Raw genomic sequence first — 13,398 nt, 5'->3', positions numbered from 1 at the left:
CACACACACACACACACACACACACACACACACACAAACACACACTAATAGAAAATATATATATATATATGTATTGTAAGGAAATTTGTATACCTAGTTAGTAATATTAATATATTAATAAGTACTATTCTTTTACTTTGTTAAGTTAGTTAATTATGTATATACTGGTTGTTTTGAAACGTGTAGTTAAGAAAGAGCGGAGTCTCCTGACACAGGCTATGCTTAAAAGGAGGCTCCAGCCCTTATTGTTTAAGAAACCATGTTTTAAGATAAATAAAGATTATTATTATTAAGATATTAAGATCTCCGTCCGACATCCGTCCGAAACAATTACTATCAAATAAGTAATATTCGACAAAATTAAAAGACAAGTATCAAGTATGAAGTTTCATTCGCATCACGCGTCTTTTCATTTGGTCAAGTATTATTTATTTGGCAGTAATTATTTCGGACGGATGTCGGACGGAGATCGAGAGTAGACCCCCAGTTCCGAACCCGAGAAATGACGGTCCGAAATGTCGCAGGGATCATTTTATTTACTATACGCAAAAAGCGTACAGCGTCCAATACAACAACGCGTTCAGGATGCTATTGGAGCTGCCGCGCCATTGTAGTGTGTCGGCAATGTTCGCGAAGACTCCTCCTGCCCTGCTCCTGCGGACAGAGTCTACAGCCCATTTGTACAGGCATGGGAGCTGTTTCATGCGACAGCCTGAAGGAATTCATGTTATAGAAAATTTGTATTCACTAACTTAGTCCCGGACACATAATTCGAGCCACCTCGCATTTTTGTTGTAAAGGGCTAGAATACAAAAACAGTGTTATCATCGAAGAAAAAGTTATCCCCGGGTTTTGCAAATCCAAATTCCCAACAAGTACGCATGGAAAAGACGTTTAGTATACTAGTTTCAAAATTGCATAATAGTTTTCGATCAATCAAACATTGTTTAAAGCTTGAACAGTCGCGAATGACTGATAATTTGACCTCTAAGCAGTAGTAACAATTTCATGCGCCATCTATCGACCACTCGCTTGACTTACACAAAGTCAAATAAAGATATGTTGTAAATTAGAATACAGAAGAGTCATAAATGTTTTTTTGCAATCTATACCTACGTAGTTGTTCCCTCGAAGACATTCGAGAATAAACCACCAAAAATAAACATTACATAATATTTTATAGTCAAAAACGTAATATCATAAATAGTGAAAGTATTAGTAAATTGAGCAAAGATTCGATCGTTACATCCTATCAATTAACAACTAATACTTCTATTTTCAACTTTATAGGAGAAGTAAAAAAGTATAGTAAAATTAAAACAAATATTTTTATTCGCTATATTTTAATAGTACATTATGATACAAGTGTGCTAAGTTGGTCATTACACACGAGGCGTTATTACTCGCGCGAGCCGCAGGCGAGCGCGATAAGAAAGCCGAGAGTGTAATGATCAAAGCACACGTGTTTCATACGACGTTTTTCAACACATTTGCGAGGAAAATGAAACAAACTTGAGTAAAATGGAAATGAAAAATAGCTTTATTTGGCATTAATTATACAGATACACTGAATACTATATTAAGCTCACGTTAATGTAAACGAAAACGAAGACGCTTTTTTGTTGGTTTTCCATTGTATAAAAGTTTCATATGCAGCCATGTATTTTTCTCTGGATTTCGAAGGTAATAAACTGTCACTTGCGTTTTGTGCCTCTGTGAGGATTTCGGGCGGTGTTAAATCCATCAAAATGTCTTCTTCCGTGCTTGAGCAGGACATTTTAAACACCTAGGTAATTATCTAACACACAGCGTATATAAATGTTTCGAACGTATCAATGGAAATTGGCGCGCAGAGTTATTTTTTCTGCGCCTGGCGCCGCGGCGCGGATATGCGCGCGCAGGTGCTTCGGCAATAATGAGACTTAGGTGAAATTCCTAAACAGCCAATGCGAAATAATATAAATATGTCCTTATTTCACTCAAATTCGTGTAAAATATTATCCAAAATAAGTAATTTTATTCAATTAAAGTTTTATAGGTGTATATTGTGTATGTTTTTCTATATTTATCACATCAAATAAGAAATATAAATTTATTAATAAAAATATTATTTGTAAGGTAAGACTACACAACCGTATTAAACAGAAATAAAAAAAAAACTGTGACCCTGTTTGTTTGGGATTACTGTCATTGTAATTTGAATCTTATAATATGTAGGTTAGAGCTGTTTTTTTAATAGACCAAGTTAATTTCAAAGACATAACCCGGATAATTTAAGAATGCATAGTTTTAATACATAGGCCTTGTTGTGAGATACATCTTAATCCGGTTAAGCCTATACTTATTACACACACGTTTTGTAATATAATTACAAACGCGTGTTCAATAGCTAGGTTTATGAGCCTAAAAGCGATACAATAAGAAGCCCGTTACGAGCAAATGTGTTGAAAATGCATTTAACAAACATCAATATTTACTAATTAATTATGCGTCATTGAAACTATAACCTTCAAGTATTATTTATTCAATTTGTTCTACATAATACTTAAATAAACACTTAGATTAATAATAAAAAAAAGTGATTACGACCAATACGGCTAATTTGTTTTTAACTGCGCGAGGTTAAATAAATATACATTAAAATAGGTACTTTATGAACTATATTGTTAACATTAAAAACCGTCAAAATCTAAATAGCGAGAAGTAGTTCAATTGAAGTTGGAGTACTATTTTCTCATTGAAGCATGGGTTCGTTGTCACGAGAGCAAATATTTGCGATATTTTTTGGATCGGTGGTGGTTTTATTTTGTTTTCTATTTTCTTTAAAACAAAACTGTAGCAAGCGGCGGTGGGCGGAAAATGCAATGCCGTATAGTTTCATTTCTACTATATAAAGTGGGTATGTCTTTGTGTCCCGCGGTGCAGCGCGGCGCATCCTGACGTCACCAGCTTGTGCCACCACGGGCACTACAAAGCGTGTCTAGGCTTCTCAAAAATAAGGTATATTTCTTTGAAAGGCAAACATTGGCTAAGCGACATCGGACTGCTTAGGGCGAACTTTGGAAATAGCAACACAATATAGAACTTCAAATGTGTTAAATAAAGTGAATATTTCTTCTCACGGGAATATGCTGTGTGTGTGGTCGTGTTTTAAACGATTTCTATATTTTACATAAAGCACGCATGAGAAGGTTCCGGGTTCGATTTAGGGAAATGAACTTTTCTAAAATTTTTGGCCTAGGCGTTCTGGAAAGAGTCGCTGAGTGAATTTCGTAGCTCTTGGTCCTAGGTTTGATTTCCGGTAGAACCAGTTTCGGAAATGAAAATTTCTAAAATAATTTTGGCCTAGGTGTTCTGGGTAGTGACGCGGATTGTATTCCTTAACTCTTAAAGTAACTATTTGACTTAAAAGTAGATAAGAATGAGGGTGACAATAATGATATTTGGATACATTTTTAATTGTCAAGTGTGTAAAATACGCTGGACCGTTATAAAAGTGCATAGATTTTAATGTTTCCTTTGTCTGATTGATGTACAGTAAAGTTTATAAAACTATTACTTAATACTTATTTAGATAGATTGCTTTACATGAATGAGAACGATTTAGTCACTAGCGCTGAAATTGGTATTTAAATCGATTTTTTTCATTGATTCACTATGTAGGTACACTCCAATCCGACAGGAGCCCCTTCTCGCGTGTGCGAAGGGTGAAGGTGATGCGTTATAAACTTTTGTTATTAGGAGGCTTTTAGTTGAAGTGACACTAACGATAAGAAAAATTGAAACACATTTTGTATTCCCAAGAAAACATGTTTGTTTATAATAAATTGGAAAGTTACGGTATGGATTCGACGTGAAAGTTATTAGAGTTTATTCTCGATGGGAAATATTGCGATTTCCAAGAGAGTTTAATTTTTTTTCTTCTTTTCTTAAAATTATGGCGACGTAGATCCGGCTCCCATGAATGAGAAATTGACCACTTTTTTAATTTTTATTAATTACTGGGACGTAGTAAAGTAGTCTTTTTATGTGTAACACAGACAATATTAAATAAATAATGCTCAGTAGTCATGTAATAACATAAAAGTTATTGAAAGGGACACATTTTTGGAGGATATCTGAAAACGACCCTTAACTTATGAACTACAATAAGTTAAAAAAAAGTGACCAATGCATTCTGTTTGAAATGAAATTCTCTCTTATTCTATTTTTTCGAGTAAGTTTTATAAACAACGGATGTTTGCATATAAAGAGAAATTGCTTTTTGTTCAATTTGAAGGAGGTAACTGTAAATTTTATTTCGTAGAGAGCTTAATAAATTGTAGTTTTGCTCAATAAATTCAATTATTTAAGGACTACTAGCAATCATATTTTTTTTTGTGATTATTGGACTATTATTATTATCAGGAATTTAATTTAGAAAGAGCCTAATTCGTCAATCTGGCACTTGTTCCAGCCTTAAGCTTAGGGCACTTAATACTAAAAATGCGTGGTGGCTCGAATTATATGTCCGGTAGTGTATATCTATATTCTATACATTTAACTCTTTTTTTTTTAATTTAAATCTTGCATAATTCTATGACTTATTTATCGTATCTTTTTTCATTGAGTGTACATTCTTTTAAAACTTTATTTACATAGGTGTTGTAATAGAATCGTTTTTAAAACCGTATGAATAAACAGTTACAAAGTGTTACGTGTGTGTCAGCTACGGTGTAACTCATATTTCGAAATATTTGTCGACCTCTCTATATAAATAGACTGTCAATACCACCTTAGAGCGGGTACACACGGCGACAGCGATGCAAACGCGATGCAATATATAATCGTCTACCTTTACACACGCGCGCAGTTTTAAGCAATGATGCAAATGCGATGCAAGCGCGCGACTGCATCGCTACACTTGGGATTTATAGGCGATTGCATCGACGCAATCGCGCGTTTGCATCGATACAATCGCCTACAAATCGCAATTGTGTTTCACGAAAGCGTGTTTGCATCGCTGTTAAAACTAGCCGTTACTAAACTCTTACCTATTTCTACCTCCAAGCAATGATGTGAGCATTACTGCGTTCCGGCTTTGAAAGGTGAGGATGCTAATGAAATTACAGGCACATGGGACTTTCAACTTTATGTCTCAGGGTGACGAGCGCACTGGCAGTGAAGACATCTTTGCAATTTATATCTCTGAGTGGCACTGCAAATGTTAAGGTTAGGCATGTCGCTTACCACTCCGTAACATAAAAAATCATCTCACTTGATTGATTCTGCAACGGAACATAATATTTTCAACGTCATCTGCTCGCGCTAGAGGTTCCTAGGGATGGCTAGTGGCGGCACCCATGGTGATACCTCATGTGATTGTCTCGATGCTTTCTGCTAGTTAACACACGAGCCTCTGAGCTATGCTGCCTTGGATTTCCAATAAGCTTTGATGCAGAACACAATGGCACGTCATTGCACTAACATTCCCTCGTAATCAGCTGTAGTACGATCTTGAGCCACAGAATTTTGTTGATAATAAACGTAATTTTTAACTCTCAAAGATACATTTTTTTTAAATATCAAGTGACAAGACGCTCACAACAAAACAAAAATGATGTGTAACAAAAACAATATCAATAATATTATAATGAATATATATTTCATAATGTAATACCTAAGATGTGCTTACGTGCACAACAAAACAAAAATTACGCGAAATAAAAACATAATCAATAACATTTTTTTTAATATTAAGTGACGGGACGAACTAGTCGTACGCCTGATGGTAAGTTGCACGCCTGTCCATAACAGTTACAGTGCCACTCAGAGCTTTCAAACATAAAGATCTGATGGTCACTGCCACTGCACCGTCACCCTCAGACATAAGTTGACAAGTCCTATGTGCCTGCAATTTCACCAGCACCCTTATTACTCTTCAAAACCGGAACACACTAATGCTGACATTACTGCTTGACGGCAGAAATAGGTAAGGTGGCAGTACTTCCCTGGATGAACTCTTTCACAAGGAGCTCTATTGCTACCAAATGTAATCAGTCTAATACATAATAATAAATCTAATACATATAATCAATAAAATAATTAATGAGCACTCAAACGACGTAAATATCAATAAAAACAAAATAAATGATAAATAAAGATAAATGTTTCATTAAATAAAATTGATAAATGTGATCTTAACATCTATCCAGTACTTAAGATGGATTTATTACGACGAGACTACATAACAATCATTATTAATATTATTGTAATGTACTGTATCATGAATTATTATGCCTAGATGCTTACTTATACTATACCTACTTAGTGTTAGGTAATACTTGAGGCCAACAATAGGATATTAATTCGATGTTACTTAAAATATTCTTGTGCATTTTTAATTGTTGTGGTTTTTACCGCGTTACTTTAATGGTGTTATCTTAAGTTGTAACAAAATATAAATTTTAGAGGTGCTTTCAGCGCCCAAAGCATATAAGGAGGTGCGCTTTTTGAGATGTTTACCATCTCTGCCAGAGATACGCAATTGTACTGCTACTTATATTATAGTGTAATTTATTTGTCAGTTGCTATAATAATTTCAAGCTTTTATTGTTGATCAGTGTTTACGCTCTGAAAATTATTATTTTTCGGTAAAAGATACCTAAAACGATTTTGTTGTCACCGCAAGAGCGCGAACAGCGAATTGTTGGAGTGCAAGTCCCCGCGGTCAGTCCGAGCGGTTTTCGAGCTCCGTTATACGGAAATTATGTTAGTGAATTGGGAAGTAAAAATGAGTGAAGAAGACCCCACAAAGTGCACATAATGTACATGTACAAAAGTAGCAAGACAACCTAGTCAAAAACAATGATAGAATTACAAAATAATGTTATACAAAGGTGCCAAAAACAAAAAAAAGTTAAATTTGGAATTTATAACACAACAAAAGTGTAACCATTAAGATTGTAAGCAAATGTAAAATATTTTTTTTCGGCCGCTACACTAACTTTCAAATGTACTGAAAAGACGGACTCTAATCAAGTGGAATTTAGAGTTAAAATTATTGAACAAGGACGCATTGTAAAATTAAACAAATGAAAAAAAGTTCGATAAAAGAGGGTATTCCATTCAATCACGTTAAATCCTCCAATAAAGTGTCAAACTTGATTAAGCCCGTAATTGTCATTCGACAAGCAACATCAAAGTTTGAAACAATCCACTTTAAACAAAAAACTTTTAATAAAAAAAGCAGTATCGAGTTCCTAGGTTTTCGTGATTGTTACACATTGGAAATAAAACTATTTCTTCGGAAATAAATATGTTTGTAAAGTATTTAAATTAATAACTTTAGTTACTATATTGTACGGTAACTGATACAACTTGGGCCGTTTCATGGCTAGAGCGTACAGGCATTATTTAGGTGTGCATGCTCCATTATCGACCTCATTGTCACTTCCATAAGGTGTGATGGAGATCAAATGCATTTTTTTTGTTTATAAAAACATATTTAACCGCCATTCCGTCCAAATCTGCGATTTTGCATTATGAAATATATATTCATTATAATGGTGAAATTATAGGCACATGGGACTTGTAAACGTGTCTGAGGCTGACGGGCACAGTGGCAGTGCCCCTCAGATCTTTGAGATTTAAGGCTCTGAGTGGCACTGCAACCGCTATGGATGTTTACCATCAGGCGCACGACTTGTCCGTTCCGTCACTTAATATTATAAAAAAAATGATATAGTTTTCGTTTTGCACAATCTTTGTGTTATTGTTCAAGTAAGCCCGTTCTTTTAGTTAATGTGTATTTAAGAAGAAATTTCTTCTATTTAGAACTTTTTGTTTGTATTTTCTTTTTAAAAATTTTTTTTGTGTTTTTTCCTGTTCGATATGTATTAAATAAATAATGAAACATGTGGAGAATTGCATTAATATTTCACAAACTATTATAGTTTGCCATCTCAATCAGCCGCGACCACGAGACCTGTAAAGATTGACTGACTGAGAACGTTGATTTCTATAAAAAAAAAACCTATACGAGATTTAGATCCAAAAAAACAGTTGCGTTTTCAACGATGCAGTTGAACTCAATTTTGCTTGATAGACTCAAATGGCAAATAAGCTCACGCTATTACCTAATGTCGAACCTATTAACACCACGCTAAAAGGTCTAAAATAGTGTAACGCGATCAGAGCGAATCCTTGACACATTTCCCCAGAAACGATGAAGCCTGTGCGAATGAGGGCAACGTAAAATAAATTTATTGGTTCGTAATTTAGATGTCTAAGCGAATTTAGCTATCTGTTATAAAAGTTTTGTACTTGTTTGTGCAAAATTTATGATAAAAGACAATTCTGTCTGTCAACGATGGTAACCTATCACGAACTCGATTTTTTTTTCCGTAATAACGTTTGTTCTAATTTTCATTACACCGAAAACCGAATTAGAACGAAACCGTTGTTTTTTCAGGATATGTTTAGTGAGGGGCCAAACGTGGGGGGACCCAGCTCCCTATGTCGTCGGCTTTATGCTGGCGTTATACGGAGCATGGTCCTCTACGGGGCGCCCATCTGCGGAGGCCCTCACCACCAGACTGCGGCCGCTTCTGCGCAGGCCGCAGAAGCTAATGGCGGTGAGGGCGATTCGGGCGTACTGGACGGTTTCCGGAGCGGCGGCATGAGCCCTGGCTGGATCCGCACCCTGGGAGCTCGCGGCGTCCGTCCTCGAGCAGACCTACAGGTGCCGTGCGGAAGCCAGGGCACGTGGAGAGCGCCGCACACTAGAGGAGCTAGTGGGGGTTCGGCGTGCCGCAAAGACCACCGTCCAGGCGGGGTGGGAGGAGGCACTCCGATCGGCCAGATACGGGGAGCGCACCGTCCAGGCGCTGCTCCTTGTACTGGCCAATTGGAGAAAGAGGAGGCACGGGTCCCTCACCTACCGTCTTGTTCAGGTACTCACCGCGGACACGGCTGTTTCGGTGACTACCTGCACAAGATCACACGGAGGGAGGTGACCCCGGAGTGTCACGAGTGCGGCGCTGCTACAGACTCGGCGAGGCACACCTTGGAGGTGTGCCCGACCTGGAGCCAGCAGCGCCGGGATCTCGTAGAGGTGGTGGGTGCGGGGTTGGGAAACCCTGACCCTTCATTGCACAGGCCTCTGCCGCCGGTAGATGCCCCAAATGTACCGGGGTATCTCCGTGCAGGTCGCCCCCATGATTAAGGGGCGGATGGTGTAGGGGTCCGCCCAAAGGCGGACCAGCACCACCGGAGTCGCGGTAGCATCTGAAAGGGACCCCGCGGTTCCAGCGCCAGGTGCGCGCAGGAACATCGTGATGTTTTTAGTGGGTATACTCTTGGGGATCGACATAGTCTCCAGGAGAGAGTCCCACATAACGCATTTTCCTCACGGTAATAAAAAAAAAGAAAAAAAAAGGTTAGGTTAAGTTACGTTTTAAAGAAAAAAACATTTTCCTTTCAAAATTACTTTCGAGGTTATGAAAATTCGAGCAAACGTTATTTCTGGAAAATGTCATTTCCGACTACTGATAGGTAAACCATCAACGATGTATAAAAATAAGTATTCAATCGTAATCAACTGAGATCTAATGATCCCACTAGTAGGCACGGGCTTTTTAAAGTGAAGGTTTTAGCCATAGTTTACCACCCTGACTTTCGGTGGGATGGAAGCCTCATTTTTACGTACATTGTATGTAGGTATGAAGGGCAGTAAATAAGAAATTACTAACGAGAGTCTAAGGCTGAGGGCTTCAATGACTCGAGGTTTGAAACCACATTTGCAAGGTAATAAATATTTCTTGTATGATTAAGTTAATATCGTTTCACAACACAAATTTTGCAAATGCCTGGTTTATTGTTTTTCGTTGTTATATATGAACAGATGGCCAGCTATTCCTGTATAATTAATACAGCTCGAACTAAAATGTTGTAAAAGGCAAAAACACAGTCATGACGGTAAAGATATAAAATAAATAATTTCAAAATACTAAGAATGCTGCAGAATTTGAATTTATAAAATTTATTTAGAAAAATGTTTAGTTTTTTTTGTATACTTCAAGTTTGTATGAAACAATTCAGATTTTTCGACAATTAAAACTTTTTGCTTAAGATTAACGTCCAAGGGAAGTATAGTGCAATTAAATTTTTAGATATCCATTACCGCCTTATGGCGGTAATGTACTGACATAGTCCGTGGGCGTAATTCAGCACATTGCAGCCGACTTTGCCTGCATGTTATGCCACTGTTTACGAGCAAGTGTGATGAAAATGTACTTTACGGTTAAGTTTGTTTAACACTTATATTCACACTGATTTTCTCGAGCCAAAATAGTCTATAAAAGGTCAGGTATCTTAGGGCGTCGACTGTACTTCTCTCGATTAGCTATTTTACAGTGTACGTGTTAAAATTTTCGTAATACTTACAACCAGCAGTTTGCAAGAATCTGTAGCGTTCGTGACAAGCGCGGATTGGTCCGGAGCGGTGTCCTGCGCAGACGCTCCATTCCTCGCGCTCCATTTGCGCCCTGGTGCGCCTGCGACTGGCGCTGGTGCCTGCACGCCGATTTGGCCGCGCTCCCAGTCCACCAATGACTCCTGGAATTTAAGAGAAGGAAGATTTAGCTTCAAACAAGTGTAACTTTAAACGTAGGTTACAGTAAACTCGGAATTAGCTTGGCTTATTTGGAATTACTTGCCTCGTGTAAGAGGGGCTGTGAATATTTTGAAATTTTAAATGTACACGTTTATTTAACATTTACCTACATTTGTTTCTCTCGTGAGTTTATCATCATGATTGTGTCATTTGTGGTTGTCTATGTGTGTGTCCATGGCACCCGCGACACAGGGTTTCCCTAGTGCGGGGCTATATTGAGTGTGTGCGTTATTATTATTATCTGTTAATATAATTTTTACTCAAGAGTATGTATGTGATTAATATTTCGTACCCTTATTTTAAAAAGCCACATTAGGTCATACGTCAAAAGTGTCTTTCAAAATCTATGTTAACATGCCTTGAAGACCGAATAAAAATAAAACAAATCTCTCGCTCTTTTAGAGATTACGTTAAGCAATCTAAAATGTGCTTTAGGTATATTTGTTTTCCGAAACAATAACAATAATATTAATTACTAACTAAACTATTATTTTTTTAAAAAGCCACGAACACTTCCATGGCTGTGTAACCGCAACGCAGATTATTGTCATTAGACGCCGAGGTAGACAAATATTTACCGCCATCTAATAATAGCCGTTACTATTACACAACTATTAGCGTTATTTCCTTCGTTATCTCGGACGTACAGATGTTAAAGTCTTTTTGTGGGAATTACCAGATACTGCGTGTATTTTCGAGAATATGTACATAAAATGGCTTAATATTTGAAAACTGCTCTAAACCAGTGTACTGACTGATGTCTATAGGGAATTGGTTTTGTGGCGAATAATTTTGTTGACAAAAAATTGATACAATGTGTGTGTGTGTGTAAAATAAAGTAATGAGGTACGAAATAAAACTAATATTGCACCTTGAAACTAAAGCTGTCATTAAACGAACCTCTCGCTTTTTCAATTTCAACTTATTTTCAGAATTTAATTGTCATTCCAGGAAAGGTGAGTATTTCGTGCGATATGCACAAATATTTTAACCGACTTCACAAAAAGGAGGAGGTTCTCAATTCGACTGTATGTTTTTTTTTGTATGTTTGTTACGCGATAACTCCGGTATTTGTGAACCGACTTTCATGATTCTTTTTTGTTGGAAAGAGGGCATCTCCAAAGTGGTCCCATTTAATTTTAAAGAAAATCATCCACCTCTAAGGGTGAGTTTACGAATGAAGATTCATTTTTATAAATAGCGCCTAAATTTCATTATAAGCAGCAATTATTTTAATGGTTGATTTTGCTATTCTCCAATTCAAGGCGTTTTTCTCTCTCGATATACTTTGAGAAGTGAGAACCGATTTTTATCGAATTTTTAGCGAACTAGGGGATGAAACCGGGCTTGGGTACTACCCGGTAACCGATTTCAATAAAACATGGTAATTATATGTAATTCCACGTACTTTTGAGGTCCATTTTTTAGTACTCTGTACTGAGATTATCATTAAAACAAATATCATGCACGTACTTTATTTGCAATATTCATTTTATTGAATATCATGTGTTTATTACCATGATATTCGTATTTTTATCCAGCCGGACCATTGACTTACAAATAAATGGACGACGGGTCTAATACAAAAACCACGAAAAAAATGTCCCAAGTCAACCTATTCGAAATTTAAATTGTAATGTCATCGCAGTATCGCGCTGTCAGTCGAACAAATGAAGACTAAAGCGGAGTTTGGCGCTCTGTATACGATTTTAGCGCCTTACAAGTGCGGACACTTTTTAGCGCGGACCCGACGTCCATATAATTGTAAGTCAATGAGCCGGACGAAAGAACTTTCCTTTTTTATGGTCTTTGTATCAATAATCTCGTTAAAAAATATTTTTTTCTCATAAGAATTACATATTCACTTACTGAGAAAGTTAAATAATTCAAACTTACAATACAGAAATATACAATGAACACACGGGTATAATAATAACGTACGTTATTTATTTGTCAGTTCGCCAAAAATCACTTTTTGTATTTAGACAGTTTATTATTGAGAGTATCATACGTATGCTCAAAACGCATGTAGGTAATGATGATATTTAAAATATCAAACACTATAAATCACATTGTTAGTTCATTTTCGAGATCTCACTGATAGTACGTAGTAAATCTGAACGCAAAAAGCATTCTTATCCATGCAACCAACGTGCACCATACATATTCAAAAGCGACTACGTTGGACACATGTTCGTAATATTGATTCACTTGAATCCTTAAATGAACGGATGGAGATAAAGATTGTTAAGTTTATTCTTCAACAATACTAAATAGTCGCTTCCTTATTTAAGGTTCTTGGTTCGTGTAGCTCCCGAGCATTGTACACGAAACTCCATATTTTATTACTCCATACATTATTTTAGCATCGTCACAATAGCATGAGACATTCCTTTTTTTGACAAATTTAATCCGAATGCCAAAGGAAAATGGACTGTACGAAATTAGTACAGCATATAAAACTATCACTAATATTGTTTGTACGTCAAAAGCGCTTCTATCACATGAGTCATAAAAATAATACGAACAACATAAAACAATTTACGTTTATTTTAAATTTTTGTAACTTCTGTTTATGATACCAATTGACGGGACGAACAAGTCGTGCGCCTGATGGTGAGCGACACGCCTGTCCATAGCAGTTCAGTGCCACTGAGAGCTTTGAATCGTAAAGATCTGAGGGTTACTGCCACTGCTCCCGTCACCCTGAGACGTAAGTTAACAAGTCCCATGTGCCTGTAATT

At 36.8% G+C, this 13,398-nt stretch overlaps 1 protein-coding gene across 1 annotated transcript in view; it reads right to left on the bottom strand.

Annotated features, from left to right (window-relative positions):
• LOC113232918 overlaps positions 1–13,398 on the bottom strand; it is a 128,053-nt gene that overhangs the window by 21,982 nt on the left and 92,673 nt on the right. Inside the window, exon 3 of the mRNA XM_026467819.1 lies at positions 10,441–10,596. Within this exon, the coding sequence (XP_026323604.1) occupies positions 10,441–10,596 (156 nt within the window). The remainder of the gene's footprint in view (positions 1–10,440; positions 10,597–13,398) is intronic.

Source organism: Hyposmocoma kahamanoa, unplaced genomic scaffold (genome assembly GCF_003589595.1).
Source record: "Hyposmocoma kahamanoa isolate Upper Pololo Valley unplaced genomic scaffold, ASM358959v1 78, whole genome shotgun sequence".
NCBI lineage: Eukaryota > Metazoa > Arthropoda > Insecta > Lepidoptera > Cosmopterigidae > Hyposmocoma > Hyposmocoma kahamanoa.
The sequence above is the reverse complement of the archived record's forward strand: the minus strand, read 5'-3'. Positions and strand labels throughout refer to the sequence as shown.